Raw genomic sequence first — 23,705 nt, 5'->3', positions numbered from 1 at the left:
GCTTACAGCTCTCTTCCTCTCACTAAAGGTTGAATCAGCAGATAAATCAAACACATCGTGACATTGAAACATTTTCCATTCACATCCTTCATTCAGTTTCTTCCTTCTCGTCTCCGTGTGTGATGGTGTAGCAGAGGGACTTGTAGTCGATGTTGCCCGTTACATCAATGGGAGCGAGAGCAAAGGCCTGATCTGTCTGGTAACAGGGAGAGAGTCTGGTTAACAACATGGGAAGAGAAATAGAGACGGACTGATTTGATAATTAGTCAGGAATTTAAACCCCAAACCTCTTCTGCAGTGAATTTATCAGCCTGGTTCATCAGTAATCGTCTAAACCTGAATTAAAGATGCAAAATGGTTGATATAAGAGAATAAGAGAGGACAATTATCAGAGCAAATCATGTATATGAGGATTTATCTTACTCATCCTTATTAACTAAGCCCGTCCCAGTGGGGTCAAACAGCTTGAAGGCTGCCAGGATGGTGTCTTCAGGATCAGTGCCTGCAGGAAAACAACATACATGACATAGACACTACATGTGTACATGTGTCCACCACGTCTCACTCCACAATACAATAAGGACCTTTGACTTGGGATGAATCCACCAAATACCATCAAGGGCAGAATGGCAACAACACAAATGATAACACTTAGAGTTAAACATCCCAGTTCAATCACTATTAAGATTACATTACATTAAGATCATTTTGGCAGACGCTTTTATCCAAAGCGACTTACATTACATTACCATCCTTCGCAGAGGGGGGAGCAATTGAGGGTTCGGTGCCTTGCTCAGGGGCACCTCGGCAGGGGCTCGATCCGGCGACCCTCCGGTTCCCAAGCGGAAGCACTACCCACTGAGCCACTGCCTCCCCTCACTATGTGCAGTTATCAGCAAATTCCAGTGGAAAAAAGTAACCACCAAGAATCAAACTTGCCTGATGTAGTTTTAGGAAAAGTTAAACGTTCTTACCATTGAGTTTCTCCCCAAACAGAGACAGGAAGACGGTGAAGTTGATCGGCCCTTTTCCCTCGTTCAGCATCCCATCCAACTCCTCATCACTGACATTCAGCTTCCCTGGTGAACACACAAACACACACACACACGTCAGCAGGAATTATAAATATGTTTGGTGGAAATGATCATAATCCCTTTGATATTTTTTAATGAATTGCAGTGATTTTGAGCGGATCAGTAGAGAGTACCCAGCTGTCCATAGGTCTCCTTCAGATCCTGTTTTTTGATGACACCGTCCCTGTCCTGGTCAATGCAGCCAAACGCCTGCAGGGTAAAAACAGTAGCAGTTAGATTGTTATATATTAAATAATTATATATTACAATCTTATATCTAAAACTATAGAATATACGGTGTATGTTATTCATTCATAAATCTATTACAAATGTATAATAAAAAGTATAGCAACATTTAAATTTCATTTTTCTCCAATGAAGTTAGAGGCTGAGGATGTGATACAGCTGAAACACAAGAATTGATCACATTCAACATAAGCGTGATTTGTAAACTATTCAGACTAAAGCGAGGAAACATGAAATTGTTTTTATTAAATGTTTTTTCCATCCCACTCCATTTAGACAAAAGGACTCAGACATAGACATGCTCTTAATGTCATCCATACAAATGTCAAATTGAAGTCTTAACAGAGTCAACAGCAGCAGATAGGAATGTCAGAGGAGCATTAGTAACATTCTGTTCTGTTGGAGCACATTACCTCCTTGAACTCCTGAATCTGGGACTGCTCAAACATGGAGAAGACATTGGAGCAAGACTTCTGTGCTCCCCTCTGTCTCTTATTGGAGGCCTTCTTACTCGCCTGGCAGGGTAAACACAAAATCTGTCACTCCATATGTCACTAAGGTTTTAACGAAAACAATAATGACTGTCTGACTTACCATGTCTAGATGAGTTTACGTGTCTCCCAGCCTAAGTGTGATGCTGGGGTGGGTTTTATGTATGACCCATGTTATCTGCTGCCGGCCTATAATAGCCCCTGGTGGGCAGCACAGCCCCTTACATGGCAACGCTGCTCCCCTGTGCCATCACAAGAGACCTGATAAGAAGCAAAGCACCCAGGATTCCTCTGGGCTGGAAAATAGAGATAAAGAGAGCAGAGGGGAGGAGAGGGAGTGAAAGTGACCTGTGACGCTCACCAGTTTATTTAAAAGTAAATCCTGTTTGTGGTCACTATACATAGACCAAAAATGTGTTTAAGATGCAAAATGGAATATGGCAAAAGTGTAGTAATTATGGATGTTACATACCATGTATAATTTCTATGTAATTATCTTCTCCTTAGAGAAGAGAGAGGGAGAGAACAAATTCTGTCAGTAAATTCCCCCAACATTTTTTAAATCAGTACTGAACTTTCAATAAAACACTTGCTCTGAGTCATTACAGTAAAAACATTTGGCTACATGTTCTAATCCAGGCTTTCTGAGATAAAAATGTGCAATAACTTTGCAAGAAAGGTGTAATTACTGAGATAATTTTCTTTGAGGTATTTTAAAAGGGAATTCCTTCAACAACATTATGCAACAATTCACATTCATCCAATGTCATATGAAGTACATAAAGTGCCATAACAGATTATATAAACTTGTAGCCATACAAAGTGAGCTCAGGCTCAACACCGGAACATTACACTACTACAGAAAATGAATCCAAAATGACTTCCATGTTATAGTTTTTCTCCATTGGTTTGGCTCATTTCTTGAAACAGAAATTACATTCTCGAAACTCTTGGCAAAACAGATCATAGATCGAGAGCATAACTAGTGCTAGAGTAAGAGTGCAATAAGTTAGGTACCTAGACAAATGAGAAAAAACAAAAATAATACCAGCATAATATACTGTAATATCAACACATAAACAAAAAACAAGGAAATGTATATGTAGCCTACAGTGCTGTAAAAAAAGCACTAGTCTTGTTCACTGGTCGCTGTCCTCACCCTCCCTCTCCTGGCTACCGTCCTCACCCTCCTGGCCGTCCTCCTCACCCTCCTGGCCATCCACACGCTGCCGTCTGTCTGGCCACAGAATTTCGTCCACATCGCACCGTATATTCTCCCTTGCGATGCAACGAGGGAAGAAACTGTGTGCATGTCACAACCATCCCCTACACTGATCTCCTGTAATGTCGCCACACGCAGTGTCCATTGCATGGAGCAGGGACCTCTGGTCTTGAGCCTGATGCTTATACACTCTCCACCTCCAAGCGGAGAAAAACTCCTCAATTGGATTGAGGAAAGGAGTGTAAGGTGGTAGGAATACCATGACCATCCATGGATGTGTAGCGAACCAGGCCCTGATGAGCGGGACACGGTGGAAACTCACATTGTCCCATACAATAACAAAGTTTGGAAGGTGAGGCCCCTACGAGACCTCTCGTAGGGGCCTCACCTCTCTCATTTTCAGGGATCAAATCTAAATAAAGGCGGTCCAAGAAGATGAGGAGCTTCTGGGTATTGTATGGGCCAAGACTGGGGATGTGAGTTGCCACACCATTCTCAGAAATGGCAGCACACATGGTTATATTGACCCCTCGCTGGCCTGGGACATCCACCGTGGCTCGCTGGCCAATAATACTACGGCCACGTCTTCGGCCGTTGGCCAGGTTGAAGCCAGCCTCATCCACAAACACGGGGATGTGAGGGGTCTCGTTGGATTCCAATGCCATTATTCTCTTCAATAGAGTAAAAAAATAAATAAATCATCAAATCAGTCATACACTAGAAGTCAGATAAAGCCAATACTTGGAATCACAAATCAGGTAAAGGGGGTACTGAAGCCAAAAAAGTTTGGGAAACTCTGCTTACAGTAATTGTAAAAAGGTTATAAGGATAGACAACCAGTAACTGACATGTACATACTGGTACCACAGCTCTTTCACTCTAACAGAGTTCCTCTCAAATGGTACCCTGTAAAGTTGTTTCATGTTCATTTGATGCTTCTTCACTATCCGGTCTATTGTTGAGATGCTTATGGTGTTGATATTTTGGAAAATGGCATTGTCTTGCATGATTGCAGCGCGGCTCTGTCTCAATGTGATGGCATTATTTTCCATCACCATGTTACAAATTTCCTGTTCGTGTTGGTCATTAAGAAGTCTTCCTCTGCCACCCGAGTGAGGTAGTCGTCCAATCGTAGACATAGAATTCAAAGGAGAACACTATTACCATTCGTAATGTATGCCTTATGTATTTCTTACAGAATTAGTCACTAATGTAATTGTATTGTTGTCTTACAGTAACTTTACCACAATTCTAACGCATCACTGCACAGGGACTGGAATACTACTGTAAACTGCATCATCAATAATTCCATAGTTTATTTTCTCCAATATTTTTCTTGTCATTTTTAGTATCATACTGTAACAACCCATTGAGGTAAGATATTACTGTAGGCCTATAGCACACACACACACACATTACATTTTCTGTAATCAATTCATCAAATGTTCCAAGAGATTCATATGGTATTCATGGTATTATTTTCTAGACTAATTTTGACAATTGAACAGACTGTTGTGCATGTGATAACTTATACAATGAAATGATGGTGACATGTTTTGGAGAGAACAACCATTACACTGAGAATCAACTATCAGTTTAGATCAACAAGATCTATTCACTTGGAAATCGTGCTAAATTTAGGCTAACTGAACTAACTGTAGGCTACCTGTACTTAATAATTTGCAAAGATGTACTGAGACATTGAGACATGTACTAAGACATTTGCAATTTGATGAAATGAATGAGAAATTCAATTCTGTTGTGAACAATTGCCAAGGGGTTTGGAGGTTTGTCCATGTTGTTTTGAGAATGTGATTTCTGTTTCAAGAAATGAGCCAAACCAATGGAGAAAAACTATAAATCACGACCTCCTCTTCTCCTCAAACAACATGGCCACCCACAGTGATGTCAGCGGCGCGTGCTCGTGTTGGGGGCGGGGCCAAGTTGGTCAGTACGATAATTAGTTAGCAGGCTAACCTGATAAGCTAATACTAAAGTTAAGCATTCAGTACCCACACACAACTTAAAATGGTGAGCCAACAGGAATGTACAAAGTCAATAAAGCTTATAATTTACCACCTCCATGACATTTATCATCAAACGAACGACCAAACCCTCCATTCAGTCGGTCCTCCTCTGACAGGTGCTGCGCGAGAAATTCAAATTTCCCCTCTGCTCTAACGCACAGGGTTGCCAGGTTCACTCAAATTAAGGAAGTAAATGTAACTCTTTTTTTTTTAGGTTGTATGATCAAAACAATAGTGTGGTTAATATTACCTGGTGTGATACGGATACATAATTACAAACAGACACCAAGTCACACATTGAATAAAAGGTAACATTTTGAAAGCACTGAAATAATTTTTTGTAAAATGTAAAAAAATCAAATCAAGGTTATAATTACAGGACGTGTGTGTGTGCGAGTGCGCGTGTGTGTACGTGCGTGCAAATCACTCACAAAAGACACCTATTTTGAACATAAAGAATACTTTTATTTCCAGATAAAATACCCTTTAATCAATGCTGAGATATGTTTACATTAGATCAACTATTCACCTATTGTTTGTCTGAATATATATTTTTAAGCTTGTTTTTGTGATTAAAACAAACAAAAAACACAACCTAATGATTATTGAAGCTATAGTTATGGTAGATGGTATGAACAGGATTAATACACAAATCAAACAACACAAAGTCTTCTTGTCTTAATGGCTGGAAGTTACACACACTACTATCTTGTGTAACAGTTTGAGACGTTCAGGAACACAAAAGTTATTTTTAAATTGTGCGCTTATTATTGCTCATCCAGAGCGCAATCATTTACAGAAGAGCTTATTTATAATGAAGGATTACAACCGTTGAGCTTATATAGCTTATATATTGTTATATAAGTGTTTGTGTGTAGTGCAGTTTCTTTACTTTAAATATATAATACCAAAGAAACGCCAATGGCAATTACTGCACAATAATACAAGGAATTTGATTGGTATATGTCAAGCTTTACATTATATACAAAAAACCTTTCTGTGTGGTGCATCAATCCACCAGTTTACACTGGTAATACAATAATACATTGCCATTTTTAAAATGGGCCAGTCCACGCTAAATACCATCAACGGGCAGAAAAACCCGCGGGTCCTGCACATCCAGCTTCTTCTTGGAAAAGGCCAAAGCTGCACGTCTGTGACCACCAAGCTGTCAACATTCTCAGATGATCCAAGAGTCCGAGCTCATCCCACTCCATCCTGCCTGCTCGGCCCGCTGTGGTTTACTGTGTCAGCATGCACACTGCCATCTTACAGGCTACAGCTGAGATCAGGGCTGCTCCTCGGCCACTGCCCTCCTCCGACTGGATGAAGGTGATCTCACAGTGAGGCGTGAGCTCCCCCACTATTTTGTGGAACCTGTCTCGGAAACTGGGAACACAAAGTAAAGTCACATGGGCATTAGATTTACTAGCATATTCCACATTAATCTACTTTAAGGAGGTTTAACATTTAGAGCTGGCTTCTTGTTTGTTGAATGTTGAACCTTTAATTTGCTTCAAACAGTCACTATCTGATGTTGGCCATTAGTATCGTTGCTCACCATGGGTGCAGCTTGTACACAGAACCATCCACGCCCACTGTGATCTTCAGGGCCTCCTGGCTGCGGCGCTCTCTCATCAGGTTGATCACACCAGCAAGTCCAGCACCGCACAAGTGAGCTGATCGAGTGGAGACACTCTCGCAGACAAGATGCACAATGTCGCAGTCCAGCTCTGACGGCAGCACGCCCAGTGAGGACAGGATGTTATAAATCTGTTTCCTGTCCCCAGAGTCACTATTTAAAAACAGAAAATACTTACTTACTTTGCTTTACTTACTTACTTTAAGATGAATTTGACATCAACACAGAACTAAACACATAAAAGACAGAAAGTGTTTACATTATGTTTCATACCTTATACCTGGTATTTTATTATTTCTAGTATTCTATTGCTTGTTATTACTTTGTTTGTGTGCTTACATACTTTGTGCTGCCTTTTTTCTTCTTTGTTTATCTTTCATGCTGCAATGATCTCCTAAATGACTCAATAAAGTCAGAGCATGTGCGAGAAGCTACTTGTCAGATGCATATAAAAGCATATTTGTTTGACTTGTGCACTGTATAGTTGCAGAGAGAACTGGACTCTCACCTCTCTACCTGCGAGACAAAGCGTGTCTCAAAGCTCCCACGTGTCTTCAGCAGCTCTGAGGCTTCGCCATTAAACAGCAGCTCCTCATTGACAAGCTTCATCAGAATGAGCCTCACCAGCTCGCCCATATACTTCCCACTTATCAGCTTCTCATATCTGCAGGGAGGGAGGGAGGCAACGTGAAAAAAACAAACATGTGAGTTGAAGCTTGATGGGGGGGAAAGGTGGTGCAACATCGGAAGAAACGTGCAGGGTCTGTGCGTCAACCAAGAGACACGTGAGCAAACATCTGTCCTCTCTGCACATGTACGGGAAGAAGAGCAGATCAGGACAGCAACGTCAGAGCTAAAGAGGCTGAATGAAGCGGGACTCAGGAGTTGCCTGTGTGAAGGTAAACAGCCATTAAGGACGCAGGCAGCTGAGAGGGATCATTAATCTAACACCCCCACCTGCTGACTGACCACTGACGTATGCAGACACTGACCATTCAAAAGCATCCTCAGAAAAAACAGCCGGTTCCTTGGCAACCACACTGACCACTCAGGTGAGAGTCAGGTGAGTATAACCACAGAGGGATGATTAATAGAGATAGGCAGAGAGAGAGAGAGAGAGAGAGAGAGAGAGAGAGAGAGAGAGAGAGAGAGAGAGAGACAAACAGAGAGAGAGAGTAAACAAAGGCTTGTGCTGCACGTTTCAGATGACGTCCTGCACATCCTACAGGAATGGGAGGTTCATATCCAACAACAATAACAACTTCTGATCTAAGTCACGTTGAATTGAAAGTCTGAATCTGGTAGTTATGAGTATGAGTGCAATAATCAGTACAGTATTGGGAAGCTGCATGAAGTACTTACAGTTTACAGACAAGTTTGGTTTATTCATTTCCTGTTGAATTAATGAACAAATCACTTAATGACTTGCTTTGTTAAAGGGGGTCTCTACTGATGGTAGTTTATCTGTCATGGTAGGAGCTACACAGCATGGGAAAACAACTTGAAAACTAGAAATAGTCAAATAAATGTAGTAGTAGACATCCAAGGCCTTAAATGTGTGTGTGAGAGTTGCACTAAGTCCACTCACAGCTGCTGCCCGGGGTTAATGGAGATCTCGTCCACCACTCTGTCATACTCCAGTCTGAACTCCTCCAGCTCCCCGTTGTCACCGAACGCCCCCCACTCTGTGTTCACACACATGCGGCCCTCCTCTCCCTCCACCAGCTCCACTGTCCGCATCTCCTCCATGTAACATGCATTACAACCAGTGCCTGGGACAGCACACAGGTAGGAGTCAGAATGTGTGTGTATGTTGTCATTAGTGTACATGTGAGGAAGAGTGAATGTTCTCACCAACGATCATTCCAACTTCACAGCTGCGATCCTCGTAATAGCAGGAGATCATTGTGGCTACTGTGTCATTCACCATGGCAACCACATCCATCTCAAAGTCCTGAACGACATGGCAACACCAACATGCATTACAGTCATTATCTCAGTGTTGTAAATATACCCTCTACATTTCTGTGTCAGCACGGAAGCTCACCCCTCGTCTCTTAATAGCATCTCTCAGTAAACCAACAACATTGTTCCCTTCTGCCCCAGAAGCCTTGAAGCCTTTGGTCCAGTTCAGTAGGATACCCTGGAGGAGACACGTGTAAAGCTCATGGTACATCCTAACATTCTACTGTTTTGAGCAAGAACTTTGTTTCTCTTGCATAAGCACCTGCTGATCTTACCTTATCAATGTCCTCATGTCGTACGGGAAAGGAGAAAGTGAAACCCAGAGGAAGCTTCTTGTGTTTGATGTGGTGCTTGTCCAGGAAGTCGGACATACACTCTGCTATGTAATCAAATAACTGCAGAGAGAGAGAAAGGGAGAGGGAAAGAGAGAGAGAGGGAAAGAGAGAGAGGGGGAAAGAGAGAGAGAGAGAGAGTGGGTGAGGGAGAGAGAGAGAGGGATAGGGAGAGAGAGAGAGAGAGAGAGAGAGAGGGAGAGAGAGAGAGAGAGAGAGAGAGAGAGAGAGGGAAAGAGAGAGAGAGGGAAAGAGAGAGAGGGGGAAAGAGAGAGAGAGAGAGAATGTGAGGGGGGAGAGAGGGAGAGAGAGAGAGAGAGAGAGAGAGAGAGAGAGACAGAGACAGAGACAGAGACAGAGACAGAGACAGAGACAGAGAGAGTATGTCACTGATATGTCAAAGTGATTAGCAATAATTAGTCTTGATTAGAAACAGTGAATAATAGAAAGGATTTGCACTTTAAGTTTCACTGCTTATATAATGATAAAGAGGCTTAAATGTTTGGATCTCATGAAGTCATCTTGTTTATCCCAGTGACAGATCCTTCACTTTTTCACATCACTTGTCACCTCCATGTAAGCAGAAATCAATGATCTGATAACTCTGAAACTGTACAATATGAAGCTTGTTACCATTTCAGCAGTCCCAGTCATTGCATCTCCAGGAATGCAGTACATCTGGTTCTTGGTTTCCACCTTCCAGCTCCTCTCCTCATCTTCACCCACTTTCACCAACATCACCCGGAAGTTTGTCCCCCCCAGGTCCAGAGCCAGAAAGTCTCCAACCTCTGACAGAAGACATACTACATCTGAATGCATGTTGCAGGTGAAAGGTCTCATGCCATCCTCTTCTTCCTGAATGAAACACCGACGCTTCCCGTGTATTTACCTGAACCCTCCGGAGTGGAGCAGACGTAAGTGGGAAGCATTTTCATGCTGGCTTCTTCGTGCGTCTCCAAGCGCAGTCCTCTGTCCATCTCACACTGCATCCTCTCCATGATCACTTTGAGTTCCTCCTTATTCAGCCTGAGCTCTGACAGGATCTGCTCTACCTGCAAGGAGAGGAGAGCGGAGATTTGATCATAATTTAGACTGTATGGATAAGAAATTGAAGTAAAATAACTCTAAATGTCTCTAAAGTCTAAAGCCAGATGGTAAAAAGCTCCAATCACAGAGGAACAGATTACCATGAGGATGTGATCGACCACAGAGCTGTAGCTACAAGGCATCTTCACCAACTGGTTGAGGTGGGAGCTGACACACGGCATCTTCACTGGTTTAACTAAATGAGTTTGTACGTGTGTGTGTATCTAGGCTCGCGGCGAGTGTGTGTGCAGAGTCAGCCAACTGTGAATGCCACTGGATGAGCCCGGCTGTTTTTATGCTCAGCTGAGGTGGGGCTGGTTGCATCAAACGCAAATGCCCACCCCTTCCTAATCTCACACACATACACACACACACACAGACACACACACACACACACACACACACACACACACACACACACACACACACACTCATGTACACGGGGGGTTGAGAAATCTACAGAGCCAAAAATCTTCTTGATTAAATACGTACACTGATTTCATGCATGTCATCGATACTCAAAGCTTTTGAGTAATTTGGCTGACTTAGTCATTACTGCACGTGATGTCTTGACACTCCACATACACACATATACGCTCACAATACTCACATGGTTAAAGAACAGACACCTGGAAGACAATGTCACCTATTTCACATCCAATACCTGCTTCGATCACATTGAATTTTACTTTCTGAATGATGTGATATGATGAAATTAGAAGTAATGTTCTTCAATTGTAGATATTTCAAGCAAAAGTCCATTAGATTGGCTGATTACTTCGGTAAATTAATCTCATGGCATTGTTACAAATCAAATCTATTTTTATCCTGAACCTGGGTCCTGCACGTTGCTCAATCAAGCCCAGAGGGTTATGTATATATTTGTAAACTTAGTAACACATCTAAAATTAGCAACATGAAGGGATGAATGACCGCTAAAACCAGCTGCAAAGTGCTGCAGGTGAAGGCCTCCTCCATGCTTATCAGCTCCTGTAGTCCACTTTTAGCTCTGACCTCTGCTCCTGAAGTTACTGAGAGCTCTGCCCACTGAGGCATTGAACACACACATAACTCTGATGCTGCACATTTCCTTCACGGTTTAGGATATTCCACAATCCATCCATCCATCATATCGGACCATAAATGAGTCCTAAAAACAACTGAAAATCCACTAGTCAACACAAATTAAAACATTCCCAGGGGTTTTAATGAATAAAGTTAAGTGTCATTGATTAAATTGCAACAATCTTCTGTCTGTTTCAGAATACTGACATTCATTTCTGTAAAATTCGAGAAGAGGACTTTGTAGTAAAAGGGTTAGGTTAATGGCAGTATGTCCTCTAGTCGTATCTTCTAATTTTAGTTTTGTGTTGATAAGAAGATAAGACTTTACTGTGTTTGTGTCTAATTAGAGTTCCAGGAAGTCACGTGTAGACTAAAGCACTTAGCCATGTTGTAATGTACACATCATACACTCCCTGAAGACACACACACAAACACTGATTGGGTTTGTGTGTCCATTTGTGGTCAGATTTGAATGTGTGCCAAGTACTTGTCTATAGCTGATTATCTGCTCAATTTAACCCGCTGCCTTGTTTGCTGGCAGTCCGGCCTGATGGATCTCCATTCAGCCAGCTGTCTCCCAGAGCAAACTTCAAAGACCGAGACACCATGTCATTCCATTCTAGGGAAAGGAGGAAATGTAAGGATCTTTAGGTGTATATGACCTCATACAGGGGAATCCAGGGATTTTTGTCAAAGTTGTTTTTCATTGCTGTGCGTGAGCTGGTTCATTAAGCACAGCAGGGTGGAGGGACTCCCCACATACATACGTACATACATGCATTTCCTTCCAAACTACACACACACACACACACACACACACACACACACACACACACACACACACACACACACACATATATAGGCACTGTTCTTGAGCCGTATATCCGGATTCATCTTGCACACAGGCCTCTGCCTCACTGCCCGGCCTGCACATGCATTTCCTTCCAAACTACACACACACACACACACACACACACACACACACACACACATATATACTCTTAAAGTACTTCATGTTTCTGATAGCAACCTGTACTTACTGGCTCCCTTCTTTATTTGCTTACCTACTTAATTTAGTCCTGTTATTGATTAGTTCATTAATTGCTTACAAACTAACTTACAAGCTTACGTGCCATTACCATCTATAGATAAATAGATAGATAGATAGATAGATAGATAGATAGATAGATAGATAGATAGATAGATAGATAGATAGATAGATAGATAGATAGATAGATAGATAGATAGATAGATAGATAGATAGATAGATAGATAGATAGATAGATAGATAGATAGATGACTCAATAGATCACATTGCATTGATTTATAACTGAATCTGATCCAAATGTCTGCCTCGGCCACCAGGTCAAACTGATATGTGACCACATGATGTCAAAGTCCAGAGGATCTGGACATCACACCAGGCTTGTGTGTTGACAGGACCGGATCATTTCACCATGGAAGCTTTACACAAAGTAAAAAGACAATAATTTCTGTTCATTTGATTGAGATAAATGTTAGAATGTATGTCCAGTTTGATGTCAGATATCAGCAGGTGGTGTGTCTTTTCTATTAAGTGAGCTATTTATGATCTTCTTACTTCTCGTTCAAGCAGAATTTTCAAAGCATGTAGTCATGTTTATGGCTGATATTTGTCATGTTTGTCCTCAGGAGACCGCAGTCATTCACGAACTGAACAAAACTTTTTTGTTTACCTTATTCATCGTATCACGACGAGGATTCATATCATACATGACCTGCAGACCATCGATGCTCTGCAGTGGAAGTTCACTTGTTTCCCTCTGGTAGATTACAGACTTTTAAGAAGATATCCAAGCTTATGGAGATGTCCAAGTTTCAACTGATATTATCCTCTTTGGAGAAATGTTGTCATATTCCAAGCATGGTTGATTAAACTGCAAGACATTTGCAAGTTTACATATTTACATAATTTTAGAGCAGAAACTGTCCAGATATTAAAATGAAATGAAAACGGTGGAAGAGTCCAGGCCAGAGTTTGGTGTTATGAAATATCTGTTGGTTTATCTTTTTGTCTTCAAAGAATATGATTAATATGGAGTCCTCTTCTCTCTTACAGATAACAGATCTGTTTAGCATCCGTACTGGCACACCAGATGAGCTCCAATGCACAAGAAAAGGAAGGATGTTCTTAAAAATCCCCATTCACGTCATTCCAGTGTTGATGTTGAAAATGTCCAAGTAAAATCCAAGAAACGTAAGAAAAGTAAACAGTGAGCAGTGAGTAGGGTCTTACTGGCAAAGATACTTCATATGTAACAGCAAACAAACGCTTCCAAGAAAAGAAGAAAAGCTCTTCCTGTGCCGCAGCCGCTCTGTGAACAGGTGCGCCTAAAGGGCTGAGCTGTTTCCATGCCAAAACCGTTTCGATGTGTTGCTCGGGAAATGAATTACAGGAACGCTTCTGCCACGGAAAACACTTATCACTCAGTTAACAAAAGTGGCCAGGAGAAAATTGTTAAATGGAGCAAAATCACCAGGGAAAACATCAAAGGGTGCCATAACCTTAACACAGGACTGAGCCACAATACAGGCCAACACTTAGACCTAAAAGTGAAAACACCAGGGCTGAGAGCTCATGAGAGAGGAAGATTCAAGGTTTAATTGTCTTACAAAAGGTTTGAATGCTTCACAGGTCACACAATTACAAGTTACATTAGGTTACATTTTCATTTATAAATAGAAATTGTGTTTGTAGTTGGAGCAACAGAAATGAAGGTTTTGTCATTGTGATTATGGTTGCTAATGGTATTTCGGCTGAAGATCAGTGTTGCAATTTAAATTAATGAATGCTGTTAGTTAATAATGTGTTGTCAAATATCTTGTGGTGTTTTGTGGCTGTTGCTATGTGGTTATTATAATAACTGACATTAGAGTAGGGGGTTGAGCAGTTACAGCAGCATTAATATAAGAAGGGCAATGTGCTCATTTAGCCCCTAAACTAATAATTGGTCAAAGAATAATGATTGAAAAAAATGTCCAACACCGGTTGTGTTTTTTTATTTATTGTTGTTTTTTATTTTTTTATTTATTACCATTTTCACTTTCATCATGTGAATTCAGAGACAAATAGGTGTCAGGAGCCAACACACTATTCCACACATTAAGACAGGTTTAGAGAGTTCTAAATATGCGTAACTACATAAGTAATCAAACTAATGTCACAAATCGGTTATTTTCAAATGTATATTCATAAATAAATCGATTACAAGAGTATGTTTTGTAAAGACCGCAGAACGTCGCCGCTGGGTGTTTGTTTCCACCGGACTAACATCCTGTTGGACCGGTGTAGGATCGTGACGTGGTGATTGGTCGTCAAACTAAATCTTGAAAACTCTTCAGTTAGCATCGTTAGCCCGCGATTAGCTCGCCGGTCCAGAGTAATAACCGATCGGACACTAAAGTAACGTTAATTGGAATAAAGGGTTAATCCGCTCACTGTACCGGAGATCGAACAGTTTGCTGCAGTTTAGTTTGGTAAGTTTAGGCCTTTACTAGCATGCGTCTGCTGACAACATTAGCTTTAGCCTGCCCTCACTTTAAATAGGAAACAACACATTTATACAAGTTGACATTAACTTAATTAAAATATACATTGGCATTACATTGTGATTAGTGTTTATTATCTGTTGGCTAAACTGTCGCCCCCGTGAAAAGAAGAACAACAGTGACACTGGGCGTGCTAGCCGGTTAGCTGTGTGGCTAATAAGGCGGCTACTTTTACTTCCAGATGCTCAGCTACATTTTAATGCTCTCATGTGACTTTTAAACCAGATCAGCCTCAGCCTGAAGATGAAGCTGTACAGCCTGAGCATCCTGCATAAAGGAGCGAGCAAAGCCAACCTGCTCAAAGCTGCGTACGACCTCTCCTCCTTCAGCTTCTTCCAGCGCTCCAGGTGAGCCGGATACATCAACACTTCGGACCCGGGACATAGGACCCTGTGTGGGGGGTTTAATCAAGCAGAGACTCGCTTCAGATTTGAATGTAGTTTGCATCTCTGGTTTGGTTTTGCATCCAGGAACAAACAGTGACGTGAGACAGTATTCAGTCTGATAACACACCCACAGAAACTACCTTAAACTATACATATGTAACTAACTAATTCGTTAATTTCCATAATTCTGTGGACCAAAACATTGTATGGACTGATGGAAGTATTCAGTCAGTTTCCATGCATATCTGTAGGGATATTAGGGGGAAAAAAGGCAAAACAAAAAGTCTGAAATCTTCCTGAATGCACATTTAAATCCCAATGATGCTGATGCTGTTCTTGTTTTGGACTCTGTAGTGTTCAGGAGTTCATGACCTTCACGACTGCCTTGATCGTCGAGCGGACGTCACAGGGGAGCCGCGCCTCCGTCAAAGAACAAGGTGAACATCAGACTTTCATCTCTTTTGATTTATCGGATCCTGGCTTGTTCCTGGTTCTGATGGCCCGTTGCTTCTTCTTCCCTCAGAGTATCTCTGTCACGTGTATGTAAGGAACGACAGCCTGGGTGCTGTGCTCATAGCCGACACCGAGTACCCACAGAGAGTCTGCTTCACCCTGCTGGACAAGGTGAGTACAGCGTGAAGACACCTGTGGATCCAGAACCCTCGTGGATCCAGACCCTCCATGGATCCTCATCCTCATCCTCACTGCCTCCTGCTTGTGTCCTCAGGTATTAGACGAGTTCTCTAAGCAGGTGGACAGTATAGACTGGCCCTCTGGGAACCCTGACACCATCAACTACAGAGCCCTGGACCTCCACCTGGCTAAATACCAGGTCAGTGTCCGTGTTTACACAAACATACACACATTTATTGATTTTCTTTCTCCTTGTATCCATGTGTATTAAAGTCCTCTTGTCATTTGACGTCGTCCACAAACTCCTGTGTGTGTGTGTGTGTGTGTGTGTGTGTGTGTGTAAGGCACTCTGCAGCAATCTGAACTCTGGAGCTGTGAAACTGGAATCACAGCCGCTTGTTGCGTATCCACCTTTAGTGATGGAAGCCTGTCTCACTGCTTGTTTGTGTTCTTTCGCCCCCCAGAATCCCAGAGAAGCAGATGCGATGACCAAAGTGCAGGCCGAGCTAGACGAGACCAAGATCATACTGGTAAAGTGTCCCTCACCGGCTGTGTGTACATGTGTGTGTTAACTCAGCGGATGTGTGAAGCAATGAATGTTGTGTATGTGCAGCACAACACCATGGAGAGTCTGCTGGAGAGGGGAGAGAAGCTGGACGACCTCGTGTCAAAGTCGGAGCACTTGGGGACTCAGTCTAAAGCCTTCTACAAGACCGTGAGTACGCCGTCGCTGCTGCTGGAGTCCAAATCCTCCTCCTGCTTGTTGTTTAGGTTCTGACCGTGTCTGATCATGTCACCCCGCAGGCACGGAAACAAAACTCCTGCTGTGAAGTCATGTGATGCCACCGCCGCCGCCTCCTCCGCCTCGTCCTCGTGGACCCGACGCTGTCTGCCTTTCTGCCTTTCCTTACGACTCCCATCATGCACCAGCCACCAGCTCTCAGCACAAAAGACAGAACTGAACACTGCCCGACCCGAGACGAGTCGCCGGGGAGGGAAGCAGGAAAGGATGGAAGGAGGAAGCTGACTGAGGGGGGGGCTGAGGGAGTGATGGGGTTTGGTCAGGGAAAGAATAACATTAGAATTATTTTAACCTCTCAAAGGGGAAACATCTGTGTGGTGTTTCAGAACCGGCTGAGGACTTAATGGTGTGGCGTTGTGTATTGGTGACGTGTTGTTGAAATGTCTTCAAACCATCTCTTGTGTTCAGATTGAATCGGTCTTAACAGAGTTTTGATTTCAGCTCTGGAAACTTTGAAACAGGTTTAACCACATTTGTGCTTTTCGGCTTCCAGGCAAATCTGACAATCTCTCGGTTTTATCTGTCGTGTCACCGCTTCGGTAAAGCCTCAAGTAAAGTAAAGGCGGCGGCCCTGAGGAGGTCACGTGACCTCGAGGTCACCGTGGACACTAATCAGAGAGGAGAGCACGAGGGGCTGCTCGGTGTTTGTGATGTTGTATTCTCACATTTTACAATGATTTTTAAACATCTTTGCCAAACTGGATTAAGTTCAATAGTTGACTTTTCTTTCTCTCGAGTGTTAAATGAAAACTTCAACATTCCCACGGCGGGTGGCTTTGTTATTGATTGATGATGTGGCTGAAGAGAAGCCGGAAGTTTGGCTGTAAACACAATAAGCTTTAGTTTGTTTGCTCCATGTAACCGGAGCTGTAATCTACTTTCCCTTCTGCTATCAGTTACTAACACACACGTGTGCGTCGCTGTGTCGCCCACTCAGACTCTGCTTCTGCTTCTCAGCTCATAACGCTTCACCATCATCGATTGTGACTGAGGTGAATGTGAGCAGCAACTCCAACCCCAAACTGATTCCACTTCCTATAAGTTAGCCTCATGTAAACAGAGATGCCAGCTCGTGTTGAGTGACAGATCCGGGGGGCTTTTGCTGACACACACACACACACACTCCACCACACTCGACAGTTGTGTTTGCAGAGTGTTGGGTCTTCTGATGATGAAGAAATGCCTTTTGTTTGTGTACTTTGTGACGTTTCTCTGCTCTTTCTGCTGTATGTGACTTTGTACTTGGACTGTAAAGCTGCATTGATGTTTGTGAGTGCCTGTGTGAGGATTGTTGTGAATGATCTAAATGGCTTTTTCCTGCTTTTACAGTGTGTAAACTTCTGTGCAATATCACTGCAGACCGTCGGTGGGCGTCTTTAAAGCAGAGGAAATAAATCTCTCTCATTGAAGACGACAGTATGTTGACATTTGTAGAAGCGGTTATCTTCCCCCTGGGGGAAACTTCTCAAATCAGATATCAAATGTGCTGAATTAGAAATGTGGAAAAATGTTTACAGGTCGAGTCTTAAAGGCCACTGTGTTAAATTAAACAAAGTCAACAAAATACACTTTCGGTCCTCATATCTGCACACTTAAACGGATCTCCTCTGTCTGTATTCTCTTCGGTTTGGGACGTCGATGCCCTGAAACGTGTCCAAAGTATTTAATCATGCCTACATAAACAACAAATGGCAACATGACTTCTGGTGTTTGTTTAATTTATTTTTTTGAAGGAATCTAAACACAAATTACTTTTCAGAGGTGTTGTAGTCGTATCTGATTTAAGATTAAATATAAACCAAACAAACTACCCTGTAGAGCTGTAGGAAGTGACGTCATATCTTTAATATCTACATATTTGCATTTCTTATCTTTATGTGGCTTAACTGATGACATCTGAGTGTTAGGAGCTCTGACTGGAGAGCACAAGTCAAAGTGTCCTTTAAGAGGCCTATCACGTCTTATTTTAAAGAATGTTGTTGACGACTAAGACAAATACAAAATGCTGGGTGGTCTTGGGAAGATACAGAATAATCAGACAATAATAAAGAGCTTTTTAGTCCAAAACCATAACAAACCAGTAACATAATAAACAGTTTGTAAAATCACTACAGCTGGTAATGAAAGTAAGAATATATGAGCCAAAATTCTTCTTAAAAATATGAGATAAAGAGTATTTCTGTACTTTAAAGTCGTTATTCAATTCTGAGGACTTAATGGTGTGGCGTTGTGTATTGGTGTCAACGTGTTGTTGAAATGTCTTCAAACCAAAAAAGGCGAAATGCCTTTACTGGATGTGGACTATTTGTAAGCAATGGTCATTTCTTTCCATTAATATTTACTATACATTATTTCCACACTTTGTTCTAATCTAATGTATACACATGACCTCAATATGCTGACATTTTGCATCAAATTTAAATCTGTACAAATTCAAATCAAACCAATCCCAAGGCCGGATGCAAACAAAATGGAAAGTACGAGCTCAGCGAGGAGCACCTGAACGCAACGCACGGGTGTGTTTTGGGCGCACGGGAGCGAAAAGTGCGTGAAAGTGATGAAGACTGAGGGTAGAACCGCGGAAATGCGGCCAGACGAGCGAAACAAGAGCACGAGTGTGAGCAGCGGAGGAAACAGCTCGGAGGTAAGAGATCCTGCGAGGGAGGCAGAAAACACGCGAGAAACACACACAGGCAAAACAAGACACAGCTGATCTGTGTGGAAACGTAAACACGCTCCTGCATTGCGCGGTTCGTGTTCAAAGCTTCCACCCGAACTCGGTCTCGGCCGGCCCCCCCTCTCTCACCCCCTCACCCCCCACTGAGCCCCCACTTTGTTTTTCCACATTATCGGGACTTCCTGCTGCAACTTTCCACCTCAGTCACTGCCGCCGCTTCGCTCCACGTTTCCTTCTTGGAGGGAAGTATGTCTGTCTGTCTGCCTGTCTGCCTGCCTGTCTGTCTCTCCGTCCTCTCCTGTCCTGCCTGCTCCACATTGCTGCTCTAACATGGAGGTGTGTTGTTGTTCTCTCAGATGGCTGAGGCGCAGCTCGCATGGACGCTTCAGAGGAACGGTGAGGTCACATCTGCTTTCTCACACACACACACACACGAAGAAAGAAGCATTAGAGCCCGGAAAAAAGTGTGAAAGTGTGTGTCCGTCAATTGTTGTGTGCCATTGTGGTTGCCATGGTGGATAAAGTAAAGGAAATGTGACATGAAGAGGAGATTAACTTTACACACACACACACACACACACACACACACACAGGTCTAGACAGGACAGTCATCTGTTGGAAAGTTCACAGGTGCACTGAGGAGCATGAGAGAGAGTGCTCACTTATTGGCTATTGCGCAATAAAAGACCTATTGATGAATGTATAGATAGATAATATACTTTAGAATAATTTGATTCAATCTGATGAGAAGTTTAGATGCTACAGTTGAAAAGAAAACAGACTCTTTATCTTTTCCAGTCAAAACAATCAGCCTCAGTCTGACTAATCTGATCTCAATGACTCTGTTAATCGTGTGTGTGTGTGTGTGTGTGTGTGTGTGTGTGTGTACACAGACGCAAACTGAAGTGTAGTACCTGAGAACAAAGTGCTCTTATTTTTAAAAAGCCTTACAACTCTATCCAGCTCTACGAACATGCAGCCTGAAGAATGAATCATCTGAACTATTACGTCATCATCTTCATGTCCTTCTGCTTTATTTCCCATGAAGCTTCGACCCCTAGCCCGTCTCACACTGAGGAGTCTCTGGTCCGGGGGAACGGGATCATCCCTGGTAAGAGACCAATCTGATGCTTCCCACCTGTTCCAACCTGTTTTAGAGGGAAAACAACAAACCTGATTTGTGAGTGCTAACCACCTTGAGTCAACATCAAGCAGTGGAACGTTACTAAGAGGGTGAAGGCCAGGGAATCAGGTTACATCAGGGACCGGGGCTGGGGCCGGGGCCGGGGCCAGCCAAGCCTCCAGAAAGACAGAAACACTGAGTTTGACCTCCAGAGCCGCAATTAACATCTTAAGATCAAGAAAATCAGAATGAGGGCCTTTCAAATGTAAATAACTGCAGTCCAGCTCACATATAAAGACACCAAACTCTGCATATCTGCCTCTCCTGCCTATCGTTTGAACGTTGTACTGCAGGATTTTGAACTTTAGTGACACATTTTCTTCCAAACTTTAACCATAACCAAGTTGTTTTAGGTCAAAGGTCAAAATCAAAGGTAGCGACCTCTGAACATGGAATAGAATATGTTATAAATATCTTTCATGTTAAACCTGAAATGCTTCTTCTTCACTTCCTTTTTCTTCTTCTTCTTCTTCTTCTGCTTCAAAGTAATATTGGTAAAGGTGGCATCAAGGTTTCCAGCACATGTCAAAATGAGAGGTGAACCTTGACCTCCACAGTTCACACACAGTGTGTGTGTCTGGATGTTTCTCATGCAGACGTTTCATCTCGTCATTAGCTGATAGAGGAGCTGAATGAGACGATCAACCACCTTTGTTGATTGAAGCCCTGAACTGAACCACATGTTGCTTTATGCTGCAACACTCACACACACACACTCTGTGTATCAAACCATCGTTCACTCAACCAGACCCAGAGTAGGTTTTTGGAAAGAACCATGAAATTCCTCAGGTCACAGTAATGATGAAGATAATGATCACAGCCTGGCCTCTGACGGGAATCTCTCTCTCTCTCTCTCTCTCTCTCTCTCTCTCTCTCTCTCTCTCTCTCTCTCTCTCTCTCTCTCTCTGAACATTGAGGTTTTCAATGTGAGAGAGAAAAAGCAGGTTAGTCTCCACACAGGCATCTGGATACACATTGTGCTTGTGTGTCGCATATCCTGTATTGCACTTGTTTGTATAGACAAGCTTTTATTTACTCTGTGTCTGCCTGTCTCTGTGTGTCCCTGTGTGTCTCCCTGTGTATGTCCCTGTGTGTGTCCCTCCCTGTGTGTGTCCCTGCGTGTGTCTGTAGGTGCAGTTGCAGCTGCAGTGTTCATAGCCTTCTTGCTGGCTCTCTATGCTGTCCTGTGGAAATGCATGGTGTCGCCGCCTCAACGGTAAAATAAAGCAAACAAGCCTGAGCTCGACTCGCCTGTTGCTTTAATTTGATGGTGTTGACACAACGAGGTTACAAACTTGCTCTCCATGTCTGAACTTTGTCAGAGTTCTAGCCATGTAGCTGACTTGATGGTTTGTGTTTCAGGAAGAGGAGGACGATGAGAGGAAGACTACAGAGGGCTCCTCTGTGAACTTTGACCCCCCTGCTTGTTTTTATCCTTTTGGACTAAAGTCAGAGCGGACTTTGCTCCTCATCAGACTGACTCAACACCAGACTGACATCATGTGTCTGACCCAGGTCCAGCAGCAGAGAGAACCCGGTCCTCCCTGTGAGGGTCCTGTAGGTGAACGCATCACTAGGTTCCTTCAGCAGCAGGAGGGGAAACGTGCGTGAGCGCCTCCTGTCTGTCAACACCAGAGATTTAGGCTGAGGTCAGGTTGTTGTTCATGTTTCTTTTTCCTGTTATATATTTTTATTGTAGGTCATGTGGTCACAACAATGACGATGCAGTTTGTGAAGATTTTAGAGATTTTCTTTGACAGCATAGAGAATAAAATAAGGAATTATAAGTAATATGTAGTCAGAGAGAGAGACAATGTCAACAAAATAAGAGAAAAGCCTTGGCCAGTTCACTGTGACCCTGCTAGTTTAGATGAAGTCGCTGTTGTTGAATGATGTCATTACTGTAAGTGCTAAATGACATTTTCCTTTCAAGAGTCATATTCTGAGTGTGTATGTACGTGTGTGTGTGAGTGAGTTGTAATGCTGCACATGTCCCTGTTCATGCCCCTGCTGTGTGTCAGTCAGCTCACTGATTGAATCTGTCCTCTACTTTCACAGCTTCATCTCAGGAAGCAGCTGAGGTGTAGACAGTATTTCTTAGATTGAGTTTTTAACAGATTTTGTAATATATTTATGTAGCGTCTCTTCTGGAATCACAATTACTGTATGACTGTGATGTGTGTGTGTGTGTGTGTGGGGGGGGGGTCCTGGAAACACAGCGCTGCATATTTCCCATCCCTCCTTTCTTCACCCACATCGATAAATCAGGTGCGTCCACTTGATCAAGAGACTTTGAGAGACTAAACTGGGCAGGATGTAGCTGATGAGTAAAACATGCAGTGCTGTGTTTACCAAAGGACCAGAGCATGAGCAGGATACATGTAAATACAGCAGAGAGCCACCGTACAGCAACATGAATGACTGATAAACTGGACTGAGCATAAGTGAGGAGGCCACATGAGTGTGAAGCTACTGAGTCCCTGAACACAGACATGCGGTGGTTACTGGTCCCTGCTTAATAATTGACAGTGGGACTCCAAAGGGGCTCAGTTTGTGCCATCTGTGCTTTTTGAGGAGCTAACTGGGTCAAGGCCAAATCACAAACCAGTTCTGCTACTTCTGCAAAGCACAGAGAGTCTCAGAGTCGCCCGACTGTGATGTTAGAGGCGACTGTGCGGTTGGAGTTGTTGGCCTGTTACCATGTGGTTGCTCGTGTTTGGGGCAGTGAACGCACCTGATTGCTATGATGTTGATGTGATTGTGTTGCTATCGTAGCGGGGGTAGTTGCGATGTGGTTGATAAAGCATTCAGGGGGGTTGTGTGTCTGTGTATGTAGTATGTGTGGTATAATATGACCCTCATGACCTCCTGTCAACATGGGAATGATTCTTGTTAATAAAGTAATTAGCTAAGATGTTTTTTGGGGGAAACACGGCCGTCTTCTTTCTACCAATTTACTTAATATGTTGAGCTGCTTATAAAGTTACCGACAAGTTCTATCCAGCTGATATAATCTGTGAGTCACTTAAATGCTGTTATGTACATTATCGTTTTAAAAACATGTTCTGCATGTAACCACAGCAGAGGTTTGTCCTGTTTAGCAGCAGAGAAAACACTGAAACAGACAGATGTGGTGATGAAATCTCTCTCTGGATGTTTACTGTATATAAGATACTTGTAAGTGTATTTGTTAAAGAAATAAACTTCATAAATCTCAGCATACAGTCCATCAGAATCAATCATAACATCTGTTTACAGTATTTACATGCAGGAACTAACTGTAAATG

The 23,705-nt window shown here is 42.7% G+C and overlaps 4 protein-coding genes across 5 annotated transcripts; 2 read left to right on the top strand and 2 right to left on the bottom strand.

Moving 5' to 3' along the window:
* Nucleotides 1–49: 49 nt before the first annotated feature.
* On the bottom strand, nt 50–1,959 carry myl7 (myosin, light chain 7, regulatory). Its single transcript, XM_076138599.1, has 7 exons — nt 1,914–1,959; nt 1,733–1,834; nt 1,208–1,283; nt 975–1,079; nt 424–502; nt 288–336; nt 50–196 (listed from the first exon to the last, which is right to left on the bottom strand). The coding sequence occupies exons 1-7, from the start codon at nt 1,914–1,916 to the stop codon at nt 89–91; spliced, it is 522 nt and encodes a 173-aa protein (XP_075994714.1). The 5' UTR covers nt 1,917–1,959; the 3' UTR covers nt 50–88.
* A 3,600-nt stretch (nt 1,960–5,559) lies between these two features.
* Nucleotides 5,560–10,035, bottom strand: gck (glucokinase (hexokinase 4)). The gene is made up of 9 exons (XM_076138597.1): nt 9,888–10,035; nt 9,632–9,786; nt 8,942–9,061; nt 8,749–8,844; nt 8,556–8,655; nt 8,290–8,473; nt 7,210–7,365; nt 6,621–6,854; nt 5,560–6,448 (listed from the first exon to the last, which is right to left on the bottom strand). The coding sequence occupies exons 1-9, from the start codon at nt 9,994–9,996 to the stop codon at nt 6,301–6,303; spliced, it is 1,302 nt and encodes a 433-aa protein (XP_075994712.1). The 5' UTR covers nt 9,997–10,035; the 3' UTR covers nt 5,560–6,300.
* Nucleotides 10,036–14,469: 4,434 nt separating this feature from the next.
* Nucleotides 14,470–18,253, top strand: ykt6 (YKT6 v-SNARE homolog (S. cerevisiae)). 2 transcript variants are annotated; one of them, XM_076138595.1, is made up of 8 exons: nt 14,470–14,665; nt 14,968–15,084; nt 15,478–15,560; nt 15,647–15,747; nt 15,851–15,955; nt 16,221–16,286; nt 16,370–16,471; nt 16,561–18,253. In XM_076138595.1, the coding sequence occupies exons 2-8, from the start codon at nt 14,981–14,983 to the stop codon at nt 16,594–16,596; spliced, it is 597 nt and encodes a 198-aa protein (XP_075994710.1). In that variant the 5' UTR covers nt 14,470–14,665; nt 14,968–14,980; the 3' UTR covers nt 16,597–18,253. The 2 variants fall into 2 exon arrangements, with proteins under 2 accessions (XP_075994710.1, XP_075994709.1); XM_076138594.1 differs by having other exon boundaries at nt 14,963–15,084.
* A 633-nt stretch (nt 18,254–18,886) lies between these two features.
* On the top strand, nt 18,887–23,507 carry LOC142989172 (uncharacterized). The gene is made up of 5 exons (XM_076138596.1): nt 18,887–19,202; nt 19,592–19,631; nt 20,284–20,346; nt 21,550–21,634; nt 21,781–23,507. Exons 1-5 carry the CDS (start codon nt 19,116–19,118, stop codon nt 21,824–21,826), a joined length of 321 nt encoding a protein of 106 aa, XP_075994711.1. The 5' UTR covers nt 18,887–19,115; the 3' UTR covers nt 21,827–23,507.
* The last annotated feature ends 198 nt before the right edge of the window (nt 23,508–23,705 follow it).

This window comes from Genypterus blacodes, unplaced genomic scaffold (genome assembly GCF_046128005.1).
Source record: "Genypterus blacodes isolate CSIRO-AG114 ecotype Tasmania unplaced genomic scaffold, CSIRO-AGI_Gbla_v1 ptg000385l_1, whole genome shotgun sequence".
NCBI classification, from domain to species: domain Eukaryota; kingdom Metazoa; phylum Chordata; class Actinopteri; order Ophidiiformes; family Ophidiidae; genus Genypterus; species Genypterus blacodes.
This window is presented reverse-complemented; position numbering and strand designations above follow the sequence as displayed.